Below are 27,723 nucleotides of genomic sequence, written 5' to 3'. Positions count from 1 at the left end.
CTGTGATTGACAGCGGAAATGGGGCGGTTCACGTCTGTGATTGACAGGGGGCGTGGGGTGGTGTGGTTAATATGAATAGTCGATAGAGAAAAGCTGTTAACGGTCACGAATGACCGTTTGTGGGAGGGTATCAAGCTAGGGAGGAGGGGAAAGGATCTGGACTATGGCTTGGCGTCACACGATTTCTGACTGAAGGTTATTTCCAGAAATATTTCTCTCGTTCCTCCTCCAAGATCCTGTCCGGATTTTCTTTGTATCGATGTTATTTTAATTCCCAGTTGATTAGCAGCTGGGAGTGGGTTTGGCCTTCGGTAGGCGGGTGTGTGTGTTGGAGGTCGTGAAGGAACGAGAACTAAATTTTTGTTTGTGACGCGGGTGAAGTGTTTATTTGCCCCTCGAGAAAATGTTGTGCTCGAAAGTCCGTCCGCTTTCCAGGGTCGTTGCAGTGGTCACCTCTGGAGTCGGGAGATATTCTGTGGCTGCAGCACTTCCAGCTCCAAACACCCAGCCAGATGTTTACCATGATAAGGTAATAGGACGTAGTTCTGTATAATAATCATGGGCGTTGACTATGTAACTTGATTAAAAATGTATTTGATGAAACTGTACTGAAATGTGAATTATTACCAGAAGAAATTGCTGATTTAAGTCTTATTAAAAGGGGCAATGTAAAGAACTCCGTCAAGTTTCTATTCCTGTGTTTACGTTTGGACCATTGTCAGACTATTGCAGGACGCCCATTTCCGTCGTTGAATTATGCACTGTCGACATTCCGGGTTACCATTGACCCGAAACCAGACTTGAGCAGCCGAATAAATACTCTAGTAATAAGGACAGGTTAGAGGCTAGGTAACTAGCAACACGGGATTTCACAAGCCTTCTGAACATCTACAAGGCAGAAATCGAGAGTTTCCACTTCCGGGTGCAGCTCTTTTCTCTTGTACAGTTCAAGAATGTACAAGGCAAAGCACTCTAATTGGCATTACACTTGCTATGATAAACATGCATTCTGCTGCAACCACCATTGACAAAATGTACTGGAACAAATTTTAAATGTGACTTCTTCAAATATGTAGAACAAGAGCAGTGTCTGTTGTAACTTTCAAGTTGCCCAACACCCTGACTTGGAATTATATTATTTCCTCACTGTAACTCTGTTACAGTCTTTTGAACCGCCCACTAAACAGCAATATACTTTCACCACGTGAAAAGAATTGCAGTGGTCCAAGGCAATTAATGACTTCCTCAAGGAAGTTTAGTGAAACTAGGCAACAAATGTTATTGTGCTCACAATCGAAGTATGTAATAATTATCTTGAAACAATTTCAGTAAGTTAATGGAAATGGGCAGTGAATATTCCTGTAACAGGACTTCTTAATTTTTCAAATGTTATCCATCCATGGAAGTCTAATATTAAATTGTGAAATGTTCCTTTCACACAGGCTTGAGACGTACTAACATAAAGCTGCTTTTTTTTTTGACTTGACCTTTTCAATCATAGGCAGAATTTTCCAGTCAGAGAGAACACTTGGCCACCTGGCCCACTTTCAGATCCAAATGTGTTCTCCAGTGCAATCCTCAGTAAGGCAGCAGTTAAGAGCCCACCTGTAGAATCACCAGCAGAGATGGGTTAAGAGGTAAACTGATTGCAACAAATTTTAGCAATTGGCAGCTTTCACTGTCAGTGAGTGCTGCATTTCTCTCGTAACAGGATCAGGAGAGGTACAGTTGAGAAGCTGGCTGATTTTAGTTGTATCAGTTGAAATTGACCACATACAGATTGCATTGGTTCAGATGGTTACTTGAATGCATATAGACATTTACTGACACAAAGGAGATGTGAAGTCAGGAGAGAGATTCCTGTAATGTTTCTATTTTTTATGAATAAATCTGTTTTAGGTAAGGCCTGAATCTGTTTATTTCCTTCAACTGAGTATCAGGAATATATGAAGTATGGGAGACATCAGTCTCCAACAATTGCTCCTAGGAAGGCAAGCCTCTTCCAGCAGGAGTCATCAGACTTGAAATTTTTTTCTAAGGGAAGGATTGGAGCTCCAATCTTTGTCTGTGCAGTGGCCTCTTTTGAGTTAGTCATACAGCAAGGAAACAGACCCTTCAGTCCAACTCGTCTGTGCCGACCAGACATTACACAATGTTAAAAAGTTACCACTCGGATCCTTTTTAACTATTTCCCCTTCACCCTAAACCACGCTCTCCAGTTTTGGACTCCCTACCCTTTTGAGAAAGATCCTGGTTACTCACTCTGTCCAATTCCCTGCAATTCTACAAATCTCCACAAGGCCACACCTGAGCCCCTGATGCACCAGGGGTTTTAAAAAAAGCCCAGGCTTGTATCACCCAGATCTCAAACCCTCCAGTCCTGGTAAGTTCCCTGCAAGTCTGCTCTGCAGTCTCCCAAGTTTAGCAACATTCTCATGAAAGAAGGATTACCAGAACCACATGCAGCACGCCCAAAGTGGCCCCACAAATATCCCACACAGCCACAATCATATTTTAATATATTGCAGGAGCTAGAAGAAAAATTCAGTTGTGAAGTGAATAATTAGAAAAATCTTTCCAGTAATTTTTCTATGGATCCAAGAGAAATCAATGCTGCATCTTCCTTCACATCAAATAGTAGAAGTGCCTTTAGCAATGTCCTTTTCAACTGTATTTGTGGATAATTCTTGGGTATTATTTCTACATAATTTTCGATTGTCCACAATCAAAAATCCTTTTATTTTCACTCCTTATCTATACTATCTTGATTATCTTCAAGTCAGTCCCTTTACAAATGTCCAACTTGATCATTTGAGTATTTGTTTTCATTTTCTTACTTAGCTTATGCTGCCTGCTTCACGCATGCAAATTCACATATATGCTTACGCTGGTATCGCCGTATCATGCCACATGTTCTTGACTTTCAGGTGATCTTATTAAAATATTGAATTCTGTTTTCAAGAACTTTGGGACTGTGCAGAGGAGAGTAAGCAATGTGTCTGGTATCCAGACAACCATTCACTTTCACTTAAGTCCAGAGACAAGGATAAGACGTCATCAAATAAAGCTATCAGTTTATTAATTTCAACCTCACTTTCACTAGAATGTGGATCAATACTAAATGGATATTACATTGAGCTACACCCAAAGTGAGTTATTGCAATTCCCATTTTTCCCCTGAATCTTCTAACCTCAAACATTTCTATTTCACACCCACTAATTGTCTTATCTTATTCATGATCCCTGGAGAAATTTTGCTATCCAATAAGCTGTTTTCATAATATTTCAAAACAGAAGTTAAACATTCCTACTTGATTCCAGATGGTAACATATTTTGCTTGCCTGATCTTTTAAGCAGCACTTTTTTTTTTATTTTGTTATTTTATTTTTCCCAGAAGTAACTCATTGAATCATGTCTGTCTTTTGCACCGCTGAGGCTGATTTGGTTTTCATCACAAATCATGGAATCCCTACAGTTTGGAAAGAGGCCCTTCAGCCCAGCAAGTCCGCACAGACCTTCAGACATCCCACCCAGCTTGTCCCCCTATAATCTACCTAACCTACACATCCCTGAACACTATGGGCAATGCAGCATGGCCAATCCACCTAACCTGAACATCTTTGGACTGTGGGAGGAAACCGGAGCACCCGGAGGAGACCCACACAGACGTGGTGAGCATGTGCAAACTCCACACAGACAGTTACCTAAGGGTGGAATCGAACCCGGGTTCCTGGCGCTGTGAGACCGCAGTGCTAACCACTGAACCACCGTGCCGTTTTGATGGTGTTCAATTAACTTCTTTCCAAAACAAATGTTTTGTTATTTCATGATGTATAGAAATGACCTACACTGTACTCCTATTAATTCTTGGCAAGAGCAAAAAATGTTTATCCACTTAAATTTAGGACAAATTTCACTTTTGAGTGCTTGAAAGAAAATTGATTTGAATAGTGTTTTATCAATTCCAATTTCAAACAATTATACTTGGGCTTGGTTTTAAATGGTCCTATTGATTCAGTGACAGAAGTGCTTAACGCTAGTTTACAATTAATTTCCACATCTTTCGCGTAAGAATTTGTCTAGAAAAATAATGAATGGTAAGAAACAGTCTGAGTGGTTAAACCAAGTCTAAATTTGATGTAGAAATGTTCTTGAATTTTCAAGATTACTGGAACCCTGCAGTTAGGTACTTATGTTGTCTGGAATGTTTTTTCTTTTTTTTTTAAAAAAAAAAGCACAAATCCATTATTGCTGTAGCTATGAACCCAACGTCTTAGTGCCAAATCATATCTAAACTTATATTTTGGATTAACTTGTTTCTGTACATTTAGTTACAAAAGTTGTGGTAAACTTGGAAAGCAGATTGAGTTAACTTTCCAATTTATCTTGCTCCATCCCTTGGAAAATTCTCAAATCCACATAATTGTCCCTGTTTTAAAACTTCTCTGATCAAAAATGTGTCAAACTCTTTTGAATTTACTTTCCAAATAAAATTACTTTTCTTTTGCCAAATTTAAATAGTTTCAAAATTTTTATCACTTTAAATTATGTTTCTCTCCACTTCTTATGACCAAAAGCTTTAAGATAGCAGCTTTGTTTAAAAAAAAGAAAATTGATGTTTAAAAGTATGTTTTCAATTGAACAATTTAAACAGGTAGTCAATCTGTTTTGTGTTTAAAGTTGTGTAACACAAGCTGAGTACTATTTCCTGAGCAGCCTGCTTATTGGGTATTGTACTTGGAAGTGCTGGGTTTGCCTTGGTGGAACCACGTTTGATTTTTTAAATTCGTGGGATGTGGACCTGGCTAACTGGTCAGCCAGTCTTTTTTCCCATCCCTAATTCTCTTTGAAAGGTATCAGTCATGTATGTGATTTAGCTACATGAACAAAATTAAGAAGGGAGGTCCTGGATTTTGACCCAGTGACAATGAGGGAATGATGTTATAGTTCAAGTTAGGATGCTGTGTGCTTGCAGAGGCATGGTATTTCAATGCCCTTCTAACCTCTAGATGGTAGAGACCATGTGTTTTGAAGGTGCTATTGAAGGATACTTACTGATTCAGTAAGTATACAATGCAGACCATGTGTGGAAACAGATGATTTCCAATAAAGAGTTATAGTGCTTCTCTCTCCCGTGTGACAAGCCTGAATATGTCTCTGTTCAGTGTTCACACTTGCTACTCAGGCAGCCTTGGAACATAACAGGCTGAGGTTCCTTGTCTCATTTCTTGTCCATGGTCTAGAGGGCAGTTGCGGAACCCTTATTATCCCCTTGACTAAATGGGTTCATCTGGGGCAATGGCTGATGTGCTTGAAATGGGAGGTTTAATTTGCTAATAATGAAGCTTCACTTCTGCAATGATACCAGGTGATGTGATTTCCCAATGTGTTCCTTTTTCTAGCTCTGCAAACATGTACAAACAGTTCTTCAGAATTTGTGGAATTTTATCAAATCATTGCAGGCATTTCCTGGAGTAGTGATTGCAAGCAGTGAGTGATGCCTCTGAGTAATGTGATTAGAATAGACAATATAGACAAATAGGCAAGAAAAACAGGCACCACTAGGATTTCAAGAAATTATAAATAGTTCTGTGCTTTTTGAAAGTTTGCTAATTTTCAAATTGGGGTGTCCTCTATTATTACCGCTAAAATTCACTCAGCTGCTGTACAACACAAGGTCAGCAGAACTGAAGAATGTGACACAACCTACGCCTTCCTCTCCAGCCATGTTGGCCCAGATAATTATCTTGATACAGATTCAGGCTGCTTAATTCTATCTATATCACTTTTAATTACAGGAAAGGCCACAAATTGAAATAAACTTATGCTATCATCCTCTTATTGATGTGTATATAGTGTGTTTGCAGCTCTTCACTATCTAGGACAAGCTATCAAGGGCAATCTTTTTGGTAGATTCACTGGAGTAGGATTAACCAGACAAGATTAATTTGGATATGGCTTGTTGCACAACTTTTCCAGTCAGTTTTCAGCAAGTTAGGGCCGATTTATTCACCTCCAAAGCAACTGTACGTGACTTTTAATAGGCAGAGAAATTGGAGGGCAAGTTCAAGATAGAAGTCTGCTCATAATTCAGAGAGAAACTATTATTCTTAACTCTCATCATTCCCATTATTGTGACAATGGCTAGTTCGTAGGCTTCCATTCATGGATAACAGATGAGTCTTCCTCAGATTTCAGTTTTTGACTTGTTAGTTTCAAAATCTTTTGAGATAGATGTGTAATTCTGGTTACAGCAGAAGCTCCTGGCCAGAGAAACCCCTTTCCTTTTTTTTTCAAAAAAAAAAAAACAACTCTATTCAGCTATAGTCGGATCACAGCTGGAATACTGTGAACAGTTTTGGGCCCCTTTAATGAAGTACAGATATACTGACATTGAAGGTACTCCAGAGAAGGTTCACTAGACTGAAAGCAGGTATGGAGGGATTGTTTTATGAGGAGAGATTAAGTCGGTTAGACCTGTATCGGTTAGACCTGTATTGGTTGGAAATTAGAGAAGCGACCTTGCCGAACAAAATTCTTGGGGTAATTGGCAGGGTAGATGGGGAAAGGTAGTTTCTTCCTTGTGGTACAGTCTAGGACCAAAAGACATGATCTACGAATAAGGAGTCGCTCATTTAAGACAGATGAAGAATGTCTTCTAAGTAGTGAATCTGTGGACTTTTTTCACTGAAGAGGACTGTTGATGCTGGGTCATTAAGTATATTCAAAGCTGAGAGAGATTGATTTTTCAGTCAGTAAGGGCATTGAGGAGAAGGCAGGAAAGTGGACTTGAGGATTATCAGATCAGACATGATCTCATTGAATGGTGAAGCAGACTTAATGGACTGAATGACCTACTTTGCCTCCTATGTTTTATGGCTTTATAACATCTGTATTTGTTCTGTATGGTTGCAATGTAAAATGATCTTTCTCTCATTTCTCGTTTTTAAAAATAAACTATGAAGCTCTGTTTGCTCATCCACATTTGAGAGTCAGTGTGCTGTTAGTATGAATTTTAGCATTTCTTTTCAACTCTAGTGCAAATCATTTTAAATTTTAAATTGAATTTCTGCCAAATGTTTCAGAAATTCAGGCTTATCTTTGAATGTTAGAATTCAAGCTATACGGCTACCTTCATAACTGTACACATATATTTTAATTCAGTCATATTTCCACTCTAATGTTTTATGAAAAACACCATGCTTTAATGATACATTGGTGGTGTTTTGAATGATATACTCAGCTGGGTAAAAATACAGCTTCGTGGGACTAGGGTAAGAATTGTGGATGGTGGTATTGGAGTCAGAGTTGAATATCATTACTTGCTAACTGCTTTTGATATAACATATCAGCTTTAGCCTCTCAATCTATTTATTTCTGAAATATATTCAGTGACTTTGCCTCTACAGCCTTCTGTGGTAGAGAATTCCAAAGATTCATTGCCCTCTGAGTGAAGAAATTTCACCCCATCTCAGTCTTAGATGTCGTCTTGTGCATTCTAAAACTGACCCCTCGTTCTGGATTCACTGGCCAGGAAGAACATCATCCCTACATTCAGTCTGACCAGCCCTGTCAGACTTTTATACATTTTAATGAGATTCTCTCTCATTCTTCTTAACTCCGTTGAATACAGGCCCAGACCACTTAATCTTTTTGTACAACAAACCTGCCATCTCAAGAATCAGTTTGGTGAGCATTTGAACTCGCTCTATGGCAAGAATATCTTAGTTCCACGCACTAATCCCTGATGTGGTCTCATTCAAAATGCAATAAGGCTTACTCCCGTATTCAAACTTCTTGCATTAAGGGCCAACACACCTTCACAACTGCTTGCTTTCAAAGCCTGGTGTACGAGGATGCCTAGGTCCCTTTTGTGCATCAACTTTTTCCAATCTGTCAACACTTTTAAAATATTTATGGTAACAATCATTAAGATTCTGTGAATATACATGGACTTCTGATGAGAGCCTGTTCGCAAACTAGCTCTTGTGAAAATTAGAGTCTACTTGTCCTATGGTACTTTCTGAAAATCGGTGTTTACCTCCCTTAAGCAAGCCTTCGGTCATAATGTGAGAGTCTGTGTCCTACTTTAACAAGCAAAACTTGAACACCCTCATTTTGAAATGGGGTGGGGAAGGGCCTGTGTGAGGCTATAGTTAGTGTTCTCTTTCCTGACTCGTATTTCCTGACCCCAGGTAAGTGAGAATGATTCTTCATTCCTCCTTGCATCCGTTTTATTCTGGTCTTGGTCTGTCCAATGGCCTTGGATCATGTGACCATTCACTGGCACTCTTTTATTCCATAGATATAATGTGGAATGCAACAATTAATCAATAACTTCACGGCAAAGGAGCCTCTAGATGTCAGCAGTCACGTATTTGAATTTCAAGCTCCAGTTGAAAGGAATCTATAAACTAGTGTTCCTAAACCTAAAATAAAGGTAACTATGCAGAGTTGAAGACAGAATTGGCTAAAGTGAACTGGGGTAACTGGGTTAAAAGGTAAGCCGATAGAGTTTCAGTGGCAGATGTTTCTAAGGAGATAATTTAAACTCAGCAAAGGTTTACCCCAGTGAGAAAGAGAAGCTTTCAGAAGGATGTCTCATCTGGGGCTAAACAAGGAAGTTAAAGATAATATTAAATTTAAAGAAACAGTTAAAAATCTGCAAGGATCAGGGGATTAGACAGTCTCTAAGATCTAGCAAAGATGATGCAGAAAATACAGCACGACAGAAAGCTAGCTAGCACTTAACAGTTTCTACAATCTAGAACATGAGGGAAATAGCCTTATGGGGAGAGGAACAGTAATTCGATTGGCTTGAGAAATTTCCTCACTCAATCTTCAGAATTATCTACCTTGGAGTTGCAAATGGTACACTGTTGACTAGTCAAAATAACAATAAAACAATTCTATAAAGTAAAAAGAATGAAGATAAAATAGACTATTATACAATAAATTTAAATATTTTGAAATGATGAAATATAATCCCATTAAACTCAAATGTTCCTTTACAAATCCCAAAACACATGATTCATAAGCACCCTTTGTGTGGCACCAACACATCAGAAAATCCCTTTTCTCTAACACCTTGATGTTTTAATTTCAATTCAACTGCCTCTCTGCAAAATCTGATAAATTCTTCCTGGAGCTATCATACAAGGCTTAAATGTTCGCCGCGTCAAATAACCTGTTCAGGGTTTTATCCAAACACTTTTGGTCTGGGACTATAATGAGCTTCTTACTCTATATTCTGCCTTTCTCAGGAGCAATATTTATTATGAAACCTTCTGCAGAACAACCCAAAACTGACAAAGGTAGGTTTCTCTAAACTGTGGACACTTCCCCTTTTTGTGAAGAAGTCGTAGAGTCTTTATATCTGGGTCCAAGTCCCCCTTGCTCCAGAAATGTATCGTGACATGCCTACAAAAGAACAAGTATAGAAATTTCTAACAGAGGCTCGGTACATTTATTTATAGTCTGTAAAGTCTCCTAAGGTAAACAAAAAGCTTTAGTTCTGAAAACTAACCGCCTCAAACCATTTTGAAAATAAATAATCATGGCTACAGAAATACAAGTGAATGATCAATTCATTCTGACTCAGGAAGACTTATGTCACTACTTCAAAAATGAAAATCCAAATTTAATATAAACAACACAAAACAAAAACCACTGAATCAGAAGGAAACTTTGCGGTCTACCCAATCTAGTTATGTGCATGATTGGAAGAACTAATGGGAAAAGGAGGGAATATTCATGTAGCCATTCTGTGGTGCTAGAGCCTAGCATGTGAATGAAAAGACTATGCTAAAGCACTTCCAATCATCATCAACCAAAAATGCCAAGTGGAAAAAATTTACCTCTGCCTCTTTCTGAGATCCACACTTCTCAGATGCTAGTCTTTAAATTGTTTTCATTCGCTCCGTTGAGCACAGTGGATATGGCAAAAAGCTGTGGATTCTAACAGTGGGCTGAAGACTTGTGCTCCAGAACTGATGATGCTGTCACTTTTTAAGGGGCTATTTTGCCTTTTTTTTTTTTTTGGAAGAGCTTGTAAGGCAGAGGTACTGAGCTGTCTCTTAAAATAAAGTAAACAATTGTGAGGCCTTGGGGCTGTTTTTTAAAGTTGGAACAATGGAAGCAGATTGGGTGTGGCCACCTCTCTCAGACCAGGTTTTCTAGTTTCCATAGTTTTTGGGTTGAGTTTTAGGCAGAAGCCATTGGGGCCTTATAAGATTTGGAGCCTTCAGTGAATGTCTCCTGGCTACTACACTCGGGGTCATCCCTTGATTTTTTTTTCCTCGATTGGAGAACTGCATGTGAGAATCTGGGTCTGAATTTGCCTTTTTGCCTAATGGAATGTTATTATATTGGAACAGTTAATTAGTAATAGTTACTAAATCTATTATTTGGTTAAGTATCCACCTGACAGAATGTAAAATTGCCCAAGAATATTCAGTTCACAAAACTGAATTCATTAACTCTACTACCGGCAGCATTTACTTACTAATAACCCACTTACTCACGATTTCTAGATTCATCCTAGACTATACACCTCCCAATCCTATCACACATGGTTCAACATGGGCAAAGATTTCAATTCTGGGGGTGCATTATCATCAATACTAAGTGTGACATCAAGGAGCTGTAATAACATTGTCGGTGGAAATCAAAAAAAGTTTTGCTGGTTTGAACCCAATCTGACACAAAGGAATTTGGCTTTGGTTGTTGATGGCCAATCATTGCAACTACAGCTCATTTTCTGAACAGGGCTTTTTTTTTGGCAGTGTCCTAACTCGGCCATCTTTGGCTTCTTTAATGACCACGCTATCATGAAATTAAATGTAGAAATGTTCTCTGCACAGGATTCAGCTTAGTTTCAAACGCCTCTGAAGCAACCCATGTCCGATGAAATGAGACCAGGACAGCATTTAACCTTGGATTCTTACATGGCAAATAACCTTCACGCCCAAAAAAGTGCCAGGAGTTGACAATCTCCAACGAAACAGGTCCAACAGTTTCACCTTTTCCTTTGGGCCATAGTTGACCAGAAACTAAACTGTACCAGGCGCATAAATATAGTGATTATAAAACAGGCCAGAGACTGGATATTCACCAGTGAATAACTTGCTTCCTTGCCAAAGGTGCAAATAAGTGTGTTGAATTACTCCCCTTGAGTGCAGTTCCAGCAATATTCAACTCCACATAATCCAGGACAAAGATACTTTATTGATGACCCATCTCCTGTTTTAAACGTTCAGCCTGTGTGTAGGGAGTGAATGTACTGCAGTGTGTACCATCTCAACAATGCTAGAAGTTATTCAACTATAATAATCCCAAGCACATGGGAATAGTATCACTTCTAAAGTAATCACAGAGAGAGAGAGAGATTATATATATATTTTTTTTCCAAGACTCATTGCCGCTTCATTGCGGAGTCAAAATGGTGTACCTGCATCAGCACGTGCTGAAGGACAATTTGCAATGGTGCATAAATTTTTAAAAATGACCACAGGATACAATCATTAACAAATTTTAAGTATTTGAATAAACAAGTAACTACATGACCCAACTTCTTTCTAAATTTATGCCTTTTTGACATGACTTATTTTCACTCTTTGTCTTCAAACACATCCAATGCCAGATCAGTTGCTTAAAAGTCAGAAAATTTGGGTCAAAATCCCTACCTCAGTTTGGTGCGAGTCATGTTATTTGAATTCTGCAGTGACCATTGTCTGCTTTCTCAATTGCTAATAAAAGAAATCCCGATAACTTAATGTCCTATCCTCAACACAAGGTGATTTTGTTTTTTTTTTATTTTGCAGATCTTTATCAACAATGAATGGCATGATGCTGTCAGTAAGAAAACGTTCCCAACCATCAACCCTTCCACAGGGGAAATCATCTGCCAGGTTGCCAGGGGAGATGAGGTAATTTGAGTAGCTGTTCAGTTGTCTATTTCTCATAATTTTCTGTCCTTTCACTTGAGCCAGCTGTTTCCTTTATCTTGACTCTGCGTAGTAAATTAAGTATGGACAGATTTATGGAAAATGAATCAGGTGTTGATTGTAAATAGAGATAACCTTGCGGAAACAAAATATCTGTAAAATGCTTTGAATTATAATGGCAATTTGTTCAAAAGTAAGCCCTTTTGATGGTCTAATGAATAAAGGTACCTTACTATCTTGTGACTGGAGGTTGAGTAGTTTAGGCCTCTAATTGTTAGAAGAATAAGAGTTAACCTTAGAAACATACAAGATTCTTAAAGGGCTTGACAGGGCAGATGTGGAAACGTTGTTTTCCCCCTTTTGGGAGAGTCGAGAACCACGGCATAATCTCAGAATAAGGGATCATACATTCAAAACGCAGGTTAGGAGGAATTCCTTTTGAGGATAGTGAATCTGTGGAATTCTTTACCGCACAGTGGGTATTAAGGCTGGGTTGTTAAGTATATTCAGGGCTGAGATAGATACTCTTAATCAATAAGGGAATTGAAGGTTATGGGGAAAACACAGGAAAGTGGAGTTGAGGATCATCAGATCAGCCAGGATCTCATTGAATGGCAGAGCACACTTGAGAGGCTGAATGGCCTACTTCTGCTCCTATGACTTGTCCAATGGTCTAAGAGAGAACATTTGAAGCAATTCTTGATAATGTTCAAAATCACCGAGGTTTAGAATAGAATAGCAATTTCTTGTCACTTGTATTTTTACAAAAAAAAGTAAAGTTTTCAAAGTCGCCATACCACAGTGCCTAAATCACAGTTCAATTAACAACTCCTGGGTTTGGGATACACTGGAAAACTAGCCAAGACTGCCCCACCATGCCAAGACAAGATCTCCATGCCTGGACTAGACATCTATCCTGGGCAGTTGGAAGATTCAGAAGCCTGAGCAAAAGAAGGAAAAACCCTTTCTAGTTACGAAAGGACACATTTTAAGGTAGTAGGCAGAGGTGACAGTGGAGAGAAACAAAATGCTATTTGTAATTTGAAATGTATTGCCTGGCAAACTGTCACAAGATTTCAATTTCCTGAATGGAATTGAGTAAATAAGCAAAGTGCAATGGGAGTGCTTGGATATATCTTTCAATGAGATGTAAGCACAATGGACCATGTGGCCTATTTCTGTTCGGTGAAGTGTGTTGAAAGGTGGGAAAAGTGTTCGTTTAGATCGAAAATGGCTAAAATTGAGTTGTCTAATGCCAATGAATATATTTAAAAACTTTTTTCAATTTCTGGTACCTGATATAGTCACTTAAATGTTTATATTTCCTTGAACATTGTCAAATGCTTGCTTTCTCTCTATATGTTGGCTCATGTTTGGTATTCCATCTGTCCACAGGATGATGTGAATAAAGCAGTGAAAGCAGCAAAAGAAGCATTTAGGTTTGGATCTCCATGGCGATTAATGGATGCATCACAAAGAGGGGTCCTTATAAACCGTTTAGCTGATCTCATTGAGCGTGATCGAGCATATTTGGCAGTAAGTTCTCCTTGTGTATTGTTGCACTTGGGAGTCTATTTTACTTTGCAAAACATTACAGCAAGGACAAAAGTTTTGCAACTATCGAGCACTCCCAAATTCTGTCCTAACGTTCCTTGGATTTAATACTTCCTGTTTTTTTTAACTTGGTTTGTCAACATGAGCTGGACATTTCAAATTGAATAGGAACACGCCCCTAACAATAACACCTGCCCTTCAGCATCTTATTTATCTTTGATTACAGATGTATTGGGACGGGGTTCAAACAATTTGGTCAACTTACAGCTATCTACAAGAAAGGGATAAATCTCATTGTTGAAACTACAGAGTGATTTCCCTACAATCCACTGGAGCAAGATCCTGGTCTCCATCCTCCTGCTCCTGAAGAATTTGTCCTGGAAACCCAGTGTTGGTTCCAGCCATAGTGGGGGAACTGAAGGCATGGCCTTTATGGTTTGGCAGATCTAGGAAAAACGTTGGGAGCAAAATTCAGAATTATTTCTTGCCTTTATCAACCTGACCGAGGTGTTTGATTCTTTAAATTGTGAAGCCTTATGGATCGTTCTCCAGTGCTTTGGTTGCTTATAGGACAGTGACAAACTTCAATAACTACCTGCATGACAAAAATAACTTTTGCTGTCTTGAGTGGAAGATCTGAAACTGACACCTTGTACATCCAGACTGGGGTCAAACAAGGCTGGGTGATCATCCCCATCTTGCTCACCTATCCAAGCATAGTCATTCCCTTCATTCAAAATGAAATACCGTCCAGTATCCACTGTAGTCCAGATGGCAAGTTTTTTAACCTTAGCTACTTTCAGCAAAAACAAAGCTCATCACCACGGACATCAATGACCTTAAGGTTGTAGGGGACCTACGCATGATGGCTTACCACCTCACAGGAGACTCAGAATGCTGAACCCTTTCAACATGTTTTATATGACATTTGGCTTGTCCTCAAATGTCACTGAGACAAAGGTCTTCCATCCTCTTTCCCCCTGCATTCTAACCCCTACCTTCTCTACCATCTCACTCCCCACATCTTTTGGGTAGAAGGGTGGCTGTGGAGTAAATGCTGTTTCCCATAAGATTGTCAGCACCTTTTTCCAAGAGGTTACCGCCAATGAAGAAGTCCAACATAAAGTCAGCTGTGCCGGCAGTGCTGCCTTCCCTGGTAACAATGTGCCTTTGACACCAGGTCAGAAATCAGACAACATGTTAAATTCCGACAGGTTTATTTGAAATCAAGCTTTCAAGAGTGTAGCCCCTTTGTCAAGTGACTCACCTGGTGTCATAGATAGAACATAGAACAATACAGCACAGTACAGGACCTTCGGCTCACGATGTTGTGCCAAACTTTTACCCTAAACCTAAGGTCTACCTAACCTCCACCTTATACTATCATCCATATGCCTATCTAATAGCTGCTTAAATGCCCCTAATGAGGCTGACTCCACTACCCTCTCCGGCAATGCATTCCACGCCCCTACCACTCTCTGAGTAAAGAACCTACCTCTGACATCTCCCCTATATCTACCTTCACTCACTTTAAAATTATGCCCCCTCATAATAGCTACCTCCACCCTAGGAAATAGTCTCTGGCTGTCCACTCTATCCATACCTCTGATCATTTTGTACACCTCTATCAAGTCACCTCTCATCCTTCGTCGTTCTAAAGAAAAAAGCCCTAGCTGTCTCGACCTTTCCTCGTAAGATCTTCCCTCCATTCCAGGCAACGTCCTGGCAAATCTCCTCTGCACCTTTTCCAATGCTTCCATATCTTTCCTGTAACGAGGCGACCAGAACTGGACACAATACTCCAGATGTGACCAAACCAGGGTTTTGTACAGCTGGAGCATAACTTCACAGCTCTTGAACTCAATCCCTCTATTAATGAAAGCTAACACACCATATGCCTTCTTAACAACTGTATCCACCTGGGTGGCAGCTTTCAGGGAACTGTGGACATGAACCCCAAGATCCTTCTGCTCCTCCACACTGCTAAGAATCTTTCCGTTAACCCTGTATTCTGCTTTCAAGTTTGTCCTTCCAAAATGAATCACCTAACACTTTTCAGGGTTAAACTGCATCTGCCACTTCTCAGCCTAGCTCTGCATCCTATCAATGTCCCTTTGTAACCGAGAACAGCCCTCCGCACTATCCACTACTCGACCCACCTTCATATCATCCGCGAACTTGCTAATCCACCCTTCCATTCCTACATCCAAATCAGTTAGAAAAAGCACAAATAGAAGAGGACCCAGAACAGATCCTTTTGATACACCACTCGTAACTGAGCACCATGTTGAATATTTTCTGTCCACTACCACCCTTTGTCTTCTAAGGGTCAGCTAATTCTGAATCCAATCTGCCATGTTTCCCCCTATCCCATGCCTCCTTACTTTCTGCATGAGCCTACCATGGGGAACCTTATCAAACGCCTTACTTAAATCCATGTATACCACATCCATTGCACTACCTTCATCCACGTGTTTGGTCACCTCTACAAAGAATTCACTAAGGTTTGTGAGGCATGATCTACCCCTCTCAAATCCATGCTGACTATCACGAATCAAACTGTGCCTATCCAAGTGATCATAAACCCTATCTCAGCCCTTTCCAATAATTTTCCCACCACTGAAGTAAGACTAACTGGCCTGTAATTTCCGGGGTTATCCCTATTCCTTTTTTTTTTTTTTTTTTTTGAGCAAGGGAATGAAGTTTGCCACTCCAATCTTCCGGCACTATACCCGTGGACAGTGAGGACGAAAAGATCATCACCAAAGGCCCTGCGATCTCTTCCCTCACTTCCCATAGAATCCTTGGATAAATCCCATCAGGCCTGGGGGACTTAGCTATCTTCAAGTTCCTCAAAATACCTAGTACATCGACCTCCTTTAGCCTGTTTCTCACTGTCCTCCCCTACAACTAGGTCCCTCTCGGTTGTGAATACAGAAGAAAAGTATTCATTAAGGACTTCTCCTATCTGTTTAGGCTCTGTGCACAAATTCCCTTTACAATCCTTGATCGGCCCTACCCTTTCTCTGGTCATTCTCTTATTCCTCACGTATGTGTAAAAAGCTTTGGGGTTTTCCTTGATCCTATCTACCAAGGTTTTCTCATGCCCCCTTATAGCTCTCCTAAACCCTTTCTTCAGCTCCTTCCTGGCTAATTTGTATCCCTCTAGAGCCTTTTCCGATCCTTGTTTCCTAAACCTTGTCGTTCGACCTCCCTTGAGAACCAAGGCTCCCTCACTTGACTGCATATTCCCTGCCTGCTGGGACAAACATATCTAGCACACGCAGTGTGCACTCCTTAAACAATCTCCACATTTCTATAGTGCTCTTCCCTGACTTCTGACCTTGTCCACCTCAGTCCAACACTGGCACCTCCACATCTTTTGACAACAGGAATTTTGAAATTCAGGGAGGGTCCTGATGTGCAAGGCTGTGGTGTTGACTACCCTCCTGCACTACAGCGAAACTTGGATCATCTGGAAACATCACATTAAGATTCTTGAAAGTGCTGTTCGTGGCAGCTTTTGTAAAATTCTGCGAACCAAATCGACTGCTGGATCAACACGAGCATCCTCTGTGAAGTTGTATCTACCAGCATAAAAACGCTGCTCTGAAAAAACCAACTCGTGCAGAGATGGATGCCCAAAAACCACCTTCCTGGGCAGGTTCCCTTCTCCTAGTTCTCCAGTACTCAAAAGGTAGCCAAAGTATAAGCATATATTCAAAGCTGCCCAAAAGCACAGGCATTAACACCACTGACTGACTACAAAGGTGAAACCTGCTAATGCTTGGCATAGTGTTTCCTGATCCATTAAGGCACAAGCAGCTTCAAGGTTCAGTGTCTCAACCATGAGTTGGAACACCAGTGGCAGAAAAAGGAAGCCAATCTGAGGATGCAAATTTTCCCCACTATAATGTGGCTTCCCTGAAGGGGATTCTAAAATTGAGCACTTCAGTCTTTTGATCACTCATCCAGTTTGCCACATATCTGCGTTCTTTAGTTTATTTGATGATGATGCTGGAAATTTGAAAGAAGAAAAAATTGCTGGAGAAATGTAGCAGGTCTGGTAGCATCTATGGAGAGAAAGCAGAGGTAATGTTTTGGGTCAAGTGACCCTTCTTCAGAACACTTAATGCCACACATCATCTTTGATTCCAAGGGACCATCGATGACAAGAAATAACTGATTAAGAGGTGGAAGTAGGAGGTTTTAGTGATGGAGTAGATGTGCAGTGGAAGTTTATCTGCATCAGTTAAGATGACAAGATTATAAACAGTCTAGTTGAGCCTTAGACAACGACCAAGTAATTGGATGGCGTTAAAAGATTGGGGGCCAGAGGCACCGGCTTTGACCTCCATAATATGTATTGTGAAACCATTCTGCTCTTTAAGGATTCTGCATGTCTAATAACAAAGCAAATTGAAGACGCTAGGGAGTGAGTGGTTATTGTGGGTGTCATCAGTATAAGTGTGGAACATAAGTTATATTTTTTATGATGTCACTAAGACAAATAGGATTGGGCGAGGATTGATCCTTGGGGGTTTCTAGAACTAATGGTACTTGAGCAAAAAGAGCCCGTTTCAAATAACATGCTTGTTGTAATTGCTAAGTTGACGTTTCTATTAGGATACTGTAAATTTCAATGTTCATGCAGTCCAATGCAGTGATCCAGAAATATTTTTATTGCTGTTGTGGTGGTATGGCTGTTAATTAGAAATATGCTGGCCATCCTTGGTCAGACAGGAGGCTACATATGGAAGGAGGTGATGTGTGTGAGGGTGCCTCTGATCAATTAATCACATTATTGTAATATAATTTTGTTTTTCAGTCATTGGAGACGTTGGACAATGGAAAACCATACCACATAGCCTACACGGCAGACCTAAATTTGGTTATCAAATGTCTCAGGTACGCATTACTTACATACCCTCTTCAATTCCTTTTGTTAAGAGTTTATGTAATAGTACTGCTTGACTATGGAAAGATTAGTATTTTCCATATCAGTGTTCTCTTTTAACTTGGTAAGTAATTGGTTTTAAGTGGTTCACTTGCTTTTTGCAGATCAGTAATGTCCTGTTTACTGCTAAATTTTCTGCCAAGAATTCTTTCTAAATCTGTTCAAATTATTTTTGAAATTATTGGGTGGAACGTTTTATCAAGAATCAAGATTTTTTTTGATGTCAGGACCAAATGTGGGTCCCAACCCTGATGGTGTCATTGAGTCTTGCTCACCTGCTCTATTCATCTGTTCTGTCTTCTGGACTCGGCTAATTAAGTTGCCTTCAAGGAGGCATGTTGAATTTTGGAATTCGTAAGTGGCCTCTGCAGGTGAGAGGAGTTATTGGAACACCTAAGGCTGGGAAAAGTGGAGGATCGCGAGCGCCTTAACATAAAGATCTGATTCCTTTCTCTGGCAAGATCAAGGTTTGAAGCCTGTCTGGTATACGACCAACAGGCAATTTTCAAAAATTTCCTGCCTCCAAAGTTGACCCTCTGAATTTTCACCAGTGGCTTCTAAAGTTGAATGATTGTTCTAATAAATGCTGTCTTTGTTGTATTTGAGACCATATTTATAAAGAGTAAAAATGTATAAAATGTTGCTGTATCACAAGCCATTGCTGATAATTACATATCTGTGTGTATTTGAAGGTTATGATGTGCTATTCGTATATTGAAGTTTAGCCTGGGAAAGATGAACTGTTTCAAATTTGAAACATGTTAGATGACACAATGGGAGTCTGAGTAGATTACATTCTGTTCCATATTTGCAACAAATATATTTTAGATTTGAATGCAATGAAGATTTTGCTTGGGAAGTTAGTCATCAATGTTGCATCGGTGAATTTTTTTTCACTACTTTTTCACCAGTGGCTGAAGGGTCAGTAATCAGTGGGACAGATTTAAAGAGATCGAAAGAAGGGCAAAATAAGGAAATGTCTTTTAAACAGCAGGTTAGCGGAAGTCTGTTTTTAATGCTGATGTAAGACCCAAAAGTGATGGTGTTAAAGCTAGACCATATTAATAAGAAATCTCCTATTTTGAACTGGCAAAATGAAGATTTTAATTAAAAATATTCCCCTCTTTGGGAACCCTGGATCCCCTTGGTATAAAAAAATTCACAGTATATTAAGCTAAGTTATAATGATTTTCCCTGTAATACAATCAAGTATACACTGCCCAAGAGATGGTAGAAGCAGATACAGTGGTAATGTTTGAAAGAGACTTGGATAAATTGCTAAAAGGAAGAAATTTGCAGAGCTATATTTATCCATGTCAGATGGATCACAAATGTTCATGAGATGGCTCACCATTTACTTGTTGAAGGCAATTGGTGCTGGGCAAATAAATGCTGATGACACTTAGAACCTGTAATTTTTTTTTAAAGAAATCTGCTTAATTGGGCAGCTCTCCCAAATGGACAGAACATGCACAATGAGCTAAAAGGCCTCTCTGTTCTGTCATGTCATTCTATGTTTTATGTACTTGAATGTAAAATTATTGTCCAGTCTTTGGACTCCATTTATTGATTTACAGATGGAATTCTCTTCTAGTCTTACTATATATTGATACTTGATCAGTTGTATAGATCCTTAAAAGTACGCTTTTAAGCAAAATAAATTCTGTTTGAGAAATTTTTTAGTAAAGAAGTGGTAACATATCCTTTCTTTCTAAACCGCACAAAGACCAAAGGAGGAAGAGAGAGTATTTAAACTATGCAGAGTTAATAAAGGCCCAACTTAAACTGAGCTGTTTTTCAAACAAAATTGTAGAAACAGACTCTTAGTGCCTCAGTGAGTTTGTCCCTAGTGAGTAAATCATAAAAACCATCAGAATCTCAGATTCTGCCCACAGTCTGTGCTGGGTTAATCATTTTCAGTGGGAATAATGGAGAAGATGCCAGAATAAACCTAGAGAAGGGAAACTTGTTCAGTTTCCATTCTTAATGGACCTCAAGAACTTGACACCAGATGTACTATGCTCCCTGTCTAGCCTCTTGTAACCTCTAGTAGCTAACCTTACTTTTAGTAAGAAGATCTTGCGTGTGGCATTTTAAACGTTTAATTCCCTTATTAGTTGGGAGTTGGTTTATTTCTTCTGGCTATGCTACTTTCATTGCATTGTTTTCTAAGTGGGGCAGGTGTGTGGGAGGGTGGGGGGTGGGAGCAGCTGTGGAGATGGGGGTGCAGGGAGGGGACAAATTGCAACATGGGGTTGAAGGGAGAAGGCAGTTGCAAAGGGGGAGAACAGTTTTAAATCTATCAATGAAATATTCAGATACAGCCAGTTCTGCTAGGACGTGTTCCAACAACACGAATTGGCGATAATACAACTAATGAATAGGGGAATACGATTTCTAAAACGTGAACTTGTCAGCTATAACAATTCCGTCAGTGCGCGGAGGAGTACGCGTCAACATCACAATTGTTTTGTGGGCTTTGTCCTGAACACGTGCAGTATTAGTGCTGAAAGAGTCTCTGCACTGGCACCATGTGGTCATTTTGCATACTGGAAGTGAATGCCATCAAGAACTTACATTTCTATGAATGAAGCATTTCTATGAATGGCTTTAAGATGGCAGAGGATTGTATGACTGTGCTGCTGGGTACCACTGCCAGTGGAGATTTTAAGCCTGTGGTGGTGTACCACTCTGCCAACCTGCAAGCCTTGAACAGGTACCGTTAAGTCTACTCTAGGTGTCTACTTTTAGGTCTAGCAAAAGAGTTTGGATGATAGGGCAAATCTTTTCTGACTTTAATATTTTGGAAGATGTATTTAGAAAGTATTGCAGGAAAAAAAATTTGGATTTCAAGATTGTACTCATCCTGGGTAATGTGCCAAGCTATCCTCCCACCTTTTTGAGCTTTCTGAGAACATCAAAGTGCTATTTCTATCCCCAAACACCACCTCTCTCCTTCAACCCATGGACCAGGGTGTAATAGCAGCTTTTAAAGCTTGTTATTTAAGGTGCACATTTAAGAGGCTGATTTCAGCCACTGCGGGGGATAAGGTCAGTGTTCTTCAGTTTTGGAAGAGCTTTAACTTCAAGAATGCAATTGATGTTATTGTGGGGTCCTGTGGTGATGTCAGTGAGGACTGCTTGCATGCAGTTTGACGGGAGCTTCTCCCAGATTTTTTTTTTTTTTTTCAAGATTCTGAGGGCTTTGATCTGTCAGAGGAGCTCCCAAGAATCAAAGAACATGGTGTTGATTTTTGCAAAGCAAATTGGATTTAAAGAAGTGGAGAGTGAGAATGTTGAAGAGCTGCTGGAGTCCCATTTGTGAAGACCTTTCTACAGCTGATCGACAACAACTTGTCACTGAGGGGGAAGTGGAAGCGAGAGATGAAGTAATAGTCCAAAATGCAGCCCAACGAGAGCTTTCTATTTCTGTTTTGTCTCCTATCCTGAGGGAAACTGAGAAGCAGTTGCAGCTTTTCAAGGACAATGATTACAATGCAGAACACAGCAGAGTAGCAATTCATGGAATAAGATCTTATTTGGCACCCCCTATAAACAGCTATGAATAGCATTAACAACATAGCAACCTCAATCTCCTTCCCCATCAAGTAATCTTGACATTTTTCAAGGTAAGGTGTTAAAGTTACTTCTGTTTCATTTTTAAATATGAATAAAACATATTCATTCAAACTATGCTGTCCTTTTCTGGTAGGTTTTTGCATGATTTTTGAGGATTTTGAGTAGTAGTTTTTGGTGGTTTATCCCTAACCCTGCTTTTCCTATAGACCCCATTATTTCTGTAAATGTGATTTTTCTATAACACTATGTTGTGCAGAAATGCAACTATCACGTTATCCCAGAACTGACTGTAACTGGGAAGCAGAAAATTTTGAAATGGCTCATACTAACGATTCCCCTAAACTAGAGGTTTAACATTCAACTATAAGGCTGCATAAGTTCAGGCAAATGTCAAAGCTATCGGAATGAATTCTGAATTTAAATGTGTGACACAGTAAAAAGGATGGTAACCTATGGTTAGAATGTTCTAGTTTTGTGTACATGGGATATTAATGCACTAACTGGCCTACACCCAGTCTGTGAAAAATATGTTGAGGTGATGGCTTTGTGTGTAAGATATTACTTTGAATGAAACTCTTGACATTTACTTGTGATTTTTGTGACATTTTATCTGCCATGGTGTCCAAGAAATTTAATGCTTTTCGTGTGTGTGGCTTTCAACTTAATGGAGGGTTGATTAATTTATTGAGAATATTGATGAATTCTTCTAATTCTGCTTCTGTGTGAAGCCAAAGACTCCTGTGTGAACACACGTAGAAGGCAATGTTACTACATAAATACATCACCTAAATAAATGAGCAGTGAGAATGACAAAGGAGCCCTTGAGTGAAAAGGAAATTGTCTCCTGCATTGGAAGCATAGACAATCCCACTGAAATAATTTATCTGAGGCCTCTACAGCTGAATCTGCATATGATCTGACTTCTTGGTAAACTGGAATCTATTTAGTCCAAGCGCAACGATTGGTGCTTGCCACAAGTGACTGGTGCTTGTCATGTACTGATTCTGCCTGTATTCTCTCAAATGCATGCAAGCTCAGTATCTGAGATGGTGGCTGCAAGTGTGAAATAATTGAAAGTGCTGTTTCTTCATTCTCCTGTTGATGTTCCTGGTCAGATACCCGGGTATCTAGAAGGAAAAGGATGCGATGCATGGAAAGTAAAAGTCAATGAACCAGCTCCTGTGAACAAATCAAGATAAGAACATGATGTTTGTGGTTGCCTATCCCTCCTTTTTTGGTTAGCTCCTTTTATCTCTCCCACTAATATTTTGCCTTACTTCCCCCTCTAGGGGAGAGAGTCTTGCAGTCTCTTAGCTGATGTGATCATAAGCTCAGATGTGGGTGTAAGATTTGTATTTAGTGGCAGTACTAATTGTGAGGCTAAGATGAAAAAATGAATGTTGAGTATGACACTGGATTGGATATTGTTAAGGTAATTATTGCTGATTTGAGGATTGTATGATGTTGCGGGTGCAGGTGGTAAGATTTGACATTTGAAAATACATTCACTGACCTTAAGCACTTGTGTGGGATTATTGAAATTCTCACAGCACTGCACCTTACTGGTCCTTTTATTTTGGGGCTTGATTCATTATGTTGACATCCACAGTTACCTGCACCTACTGCCTTTTTGACATGTACCGAGAGATTGTGTGTCTCTCTCTCCACCTCCAAGTCTGACTCTCCCTGTATAGATGTGACACTTTTTGATCCATGAAGTGTTCAAGAGCTTTGGTGCTCGCACTCTGCCTTTTGTGCCATACCTACTCTTTCCCAAGTCAAATTCTCTTCGATCACAATTCACAAAGCATCTTCCCTTTTCATAGGGTGCAGACTTGCTTTAAGTGGTGCTAACAGGCTACAGTATTGGGCCCCTCCTAATTTGTTTAGCCTATTAAATGTTTGGCTGAATGCTCATTCAAATGAGCAAGCAACATCAAGTTGACATTCTGCCTGTATTGCAATTGATCAGTCAAGTTGTACACTGCAATCCTGCGTGCTTGTTTTCAATTTAGGCTCCTTTATTTTTTTTGCTTGGAGGACTCCATAACCCAATGGTGGAGGTGTGTATGGGTTTGCCATTTATTTGCAGAAGTGGTATTGTGTAGTTTTGTCAACTTCCAGGCAACGGAAAACTTTGAGATGGTATCTGCAAAGCATTCCTCATGAATGCAATTGAATAACGCAAAGCAGAACATGCAGGTATGAACCTGCACTGTTGTCTGCCTCATGGTGGATTAACATGGTTGGAAGTGTACAAAGCAAATAAATTAATGGTTTAATGGCGTGACTTGGAAACCATCCCTTAATCATCGAATAATTTTTTTTTTTTTTTTTTTTTTTTTTTTTTTGCAGGTACTATGCAGGCTGGGCTGATAAATATCATGGTAAAACCATCCCTATAGATGGAAACTACTTCTGTTATACACGCCATGAGCCAGTTGGGGTGTGTGGGCAAATCATCCCGGTGAGTGAACAAAGAAGAAAATTTGAGAAGTTTTACTGTACAGATGAGAAGCAAAGATTGCTTTGCGTTTTCATTAGGTTCTTGATGCATATTATTATTATTAGAGTAGTTATTATAATGTTGAAGTATTTCTTTTCAAATGAATTAGTTATCATTGCCATCTAAATTTTAATACGAAAAACTTAGTCTGTATTTACATTTATGACAAAACTTCATTGATTGTGCTAAAGGGACTTGCACAACTTTCAGGCAGTTACCTGATCATGAATGTTAATGTGATTGGTGGTTGGAAAATTTTAGGCTCCCTTTCTGCTGAAGGTAAGAATACAGATTCAATACCATGTCTGTTGAATACTTCACTGAATGACACCTGGATTGGAATTACGCTCAGTGGCTCCTATTTTATATGCTTGTACTATCTATTCCACCAACCAATGTAATCCTCCACCAACTTTCTCTATGTTAAACAGCTACTTGCTCCTGAGTGTTTCAAAGATTTTCTGTTGCAGGTCTGCTTATCAGCCCTTCTGCACTAAAATATTGCTGACTTGCTCCCCAGTATACAGTAATTCATCCATTGGATCCTACCAGTAATTGCAAGAATCTAGCCTATGCCATTGTAGCATGGGTCCTGGTTACGCTTTTTTTCTTTTTGGACTGCAGATTCCAGTTGAAAACCACTGCAAGAGATTCATTGTACACCAAATCTTCCTCATCTTGTTACTTACTGTCATTTTAATTGTTTAAACAACTGTAAAAATGGCAGCACACTTTATTAAATAATTAAAAACTACAGTTTTTACTCATCTAATTTTTAAAAGTGTAACTATATCATTTTTCTTGTTTTCAGCACAAAAGATCTTAAATTTCAAACACACTTATGAATACTTGGGAAGGAGGACTATGTTACACAAAAGAGACCATATTAAAAGTGGACCTTCATATCATCCTTTCTTCTATGAGAAACGCACATATCTGCTCAGGGCCGAGCTGTATTGTCAGTACTTGCTCCTGAGGAACAAATGTGGCATGCCAGTGCAATTTGGCAAATGGAAGTAAGGGGTTAAATACCAATACTTAAGTTTAGTAAAACCGGTTGAGTAGAGGACTATAATAGAAGTTACAGATTGAGTTAGAAACAGTCAATGTACTTTGGGAAAAATTCAAATTGATTTAAAACAAGGCACCTGTAAATGTGTAATTCTCCAAAGCTGCATTTTGCTTTTTAAATCTTTGGTGCTTACCACATTCATCTATAATATAAGATTAGAGTTCATTGCTTTAACTACTTACTTTACCCTAAACTCGGGTTTTAACCAAATAGCCAGGATAAGCACCTTGTCTGAACCCGCGAACCACGTTAATTAGTACAGTGGTCCGATTTAACCCCTCAGATGCATGACTGCTAGTTTCTCTTCAGTAAGGCAATAAATATGAAGCTACTTCGTTTCAAATAGCCACAGAAGTAATAGAAATATGATTTGAATTTGGAACATGGATGAATTGCTTCACAATTCAAATCAAGTTTCTGATCAAGATTGAAGTATTATGTTGCCTGTCTCTGTGACTCAACAGTAGATGCACAGAAGAAGATGCAGCAGAGACACTTGTAGCTCTATAAAACTTAAATTAAGTACTTCAGTAAATGATACACGCCTTTAATTACTAGGATATTTCAACCACTGTCCTTTACTACCTGAGTTCTGTAATCAACCCCAAATGTTATTACCCAGGAGAGCTGGCAGCTAGCCAGGCTGGAACTCTTCTTGACATCGTCGCCACACCACCTGATGTAGGGTATTTCTTCACAGTCGTTAGGCTCAGACTTGCAGCTAAAACGGGGGGGTTTTCGGGCTGCTTTTTGTGCAGTTCAGACCTGCCACATTTGGCATTCCAATTTCCTTATTTGGAATTATTTGTGAAACTTGACCAATTCTAAATGGTCAAATGCCTTTGGTTTCTGTGAAGCCTTCTCCCTTTTATGGTCTCAATTGTGACTTAGCCTCCCGTTTTGGTCTTCCTGGCAACTAGAATGTCATTCTGTTCATTCTTCCTAACTGAAGCTGGAACTCGGGTTACCACCTTAGAAAACTGCTTTCTACATTGCCTCTGTCTGGCTTGCAGCTAACTTTTCTTTTCAGTCCATTGTAAAATCTCATTGATTCTCATATCTTTGGTCTTATCCAACAATTGTTGATAACTTCTATGTATTTTTTTATTTTAAAAGTAACTTCCAATTTTATCTCCCTTTTTCAGTGGAATTTCCCACTGTTGATGCAGGCCTGGAAGCTTGGACCCGCACTAGCAACTGGAAATGTGGTGGTGATGAAAGTGGCAGAGCAGACCCCATTAACAGCGCTGTATGTAGCAAATTTAATCCAGGAGGTAGGGCTAATTTTTTTTTTTTTTTTTTTTTGTTAAACACTTAAAAATAGTTTATCAAATGTGCTTAAAAATTTTATTTCCTTGTGCAATATTGCTCATTGTCATCTGGTTCATTAATGCCCTTTGGGGAGCAAATTTCCCTTCCTTCCTTAGTCCAGCTGATTCTGGATCCACTGCAGTGTTATTGACTGGCTTTTAGGTGTCCTCTGAAATGGTGATTTCAAGCCACTTGGTTGTTTCAAACTGCCATGCAGCAAGGATATGGACTGCAGTGATTCAAAAACGTGGCTCACGTGTGCACGCGAGCAATTAGAGGCAGTAAATATTGGCATTGTCTGCATTGTTCGCATTCTAAGAATGAAACTTGACTTTTAAAAGTTTTTGATTTTGCTTTGACTATGGGAATGTGATGAGACCACATCTTGATGTTGGATGGAAAATAACAAGGTAACTCGCCTATGGTTACTTTCTTATTGATAAGCAGTAACAATATCAGATGATTGTTTGTATTCCATCATTTACTTTCTGTGAAGGTGTAAAATAAAGAACAGGGAAGGAAACGTTTTTAGAAACCAAAGCTGAATTAGACAATACCTAAGTCTTCAAGAGATTGCTGCTGCTGCTGCTGCTGCTGAAGCATTCTGAAATGACTCCTATTTCCTTTGAATATTTTTTTGACTTTGCACACAGTGTTGCTTCACAGTGTTATTATTGGTGCCCTAATGATGGTGGTGATGTCATCTATTGTATAAATCTGTTTTCTTCTTATCCATTGATTTTATACATAATTCTTGGAGCTGACTTTTGTTGCCCATTGCAATGGATTTTCATAGGG

At 39.4% G+C, this 27,723-nt stretch overlaps 1 protein-coding gene across 1 annotated transcript; it reads left to right on the top strand.

The window, feature by feature from the left end:
- Window positions 1-61: 61 nt before the first annotated feature.
- Window positions 62-26,924, top strand: LOC109938202 (aldehyde dehydrogenase 2 family member). Its single transcript, XM_048611741.1, has 6 exons — window positions 62-529; window positions 11,824-11,928; window positions 13,342-13,482; window positions 18,329-18,408; window positions 24,392-24,503; window positions 26,760-26,924. The coding sequence occupies exons 1-6, from the start codon at window positions 404-406 to the stop codon at window positions 26,922-26,924; spliced, it is 729 nt and encodes a 242-aa protein (XP_048467698.1). The 5' UTR covers window positions 62-403.
- Window positions 26,925-27,723: the final 799 nt, after the last annotated feature.

The sequence above is a fragment of the Rhincodon typus genome, chromosome 24, assembly GCF_021869965.1.
Source record: "Rhincodon typus isolate 14 chromosome 24, sRhiTyp1.1, whole genome shotgun sequence".
Classification (NCBI taxonomy): domain Eukaryota; kingdom Metazoa; phylum Chordata; class Chondrichthyes; order Orectolobiformes; family Rhincodontidae; genus Rhincodon; species Rhincodon typus.
Note: the sequence above shows the minus strand (reverse complement) of the source record. Positions and strands in the feature narration are given on the sequence as shown.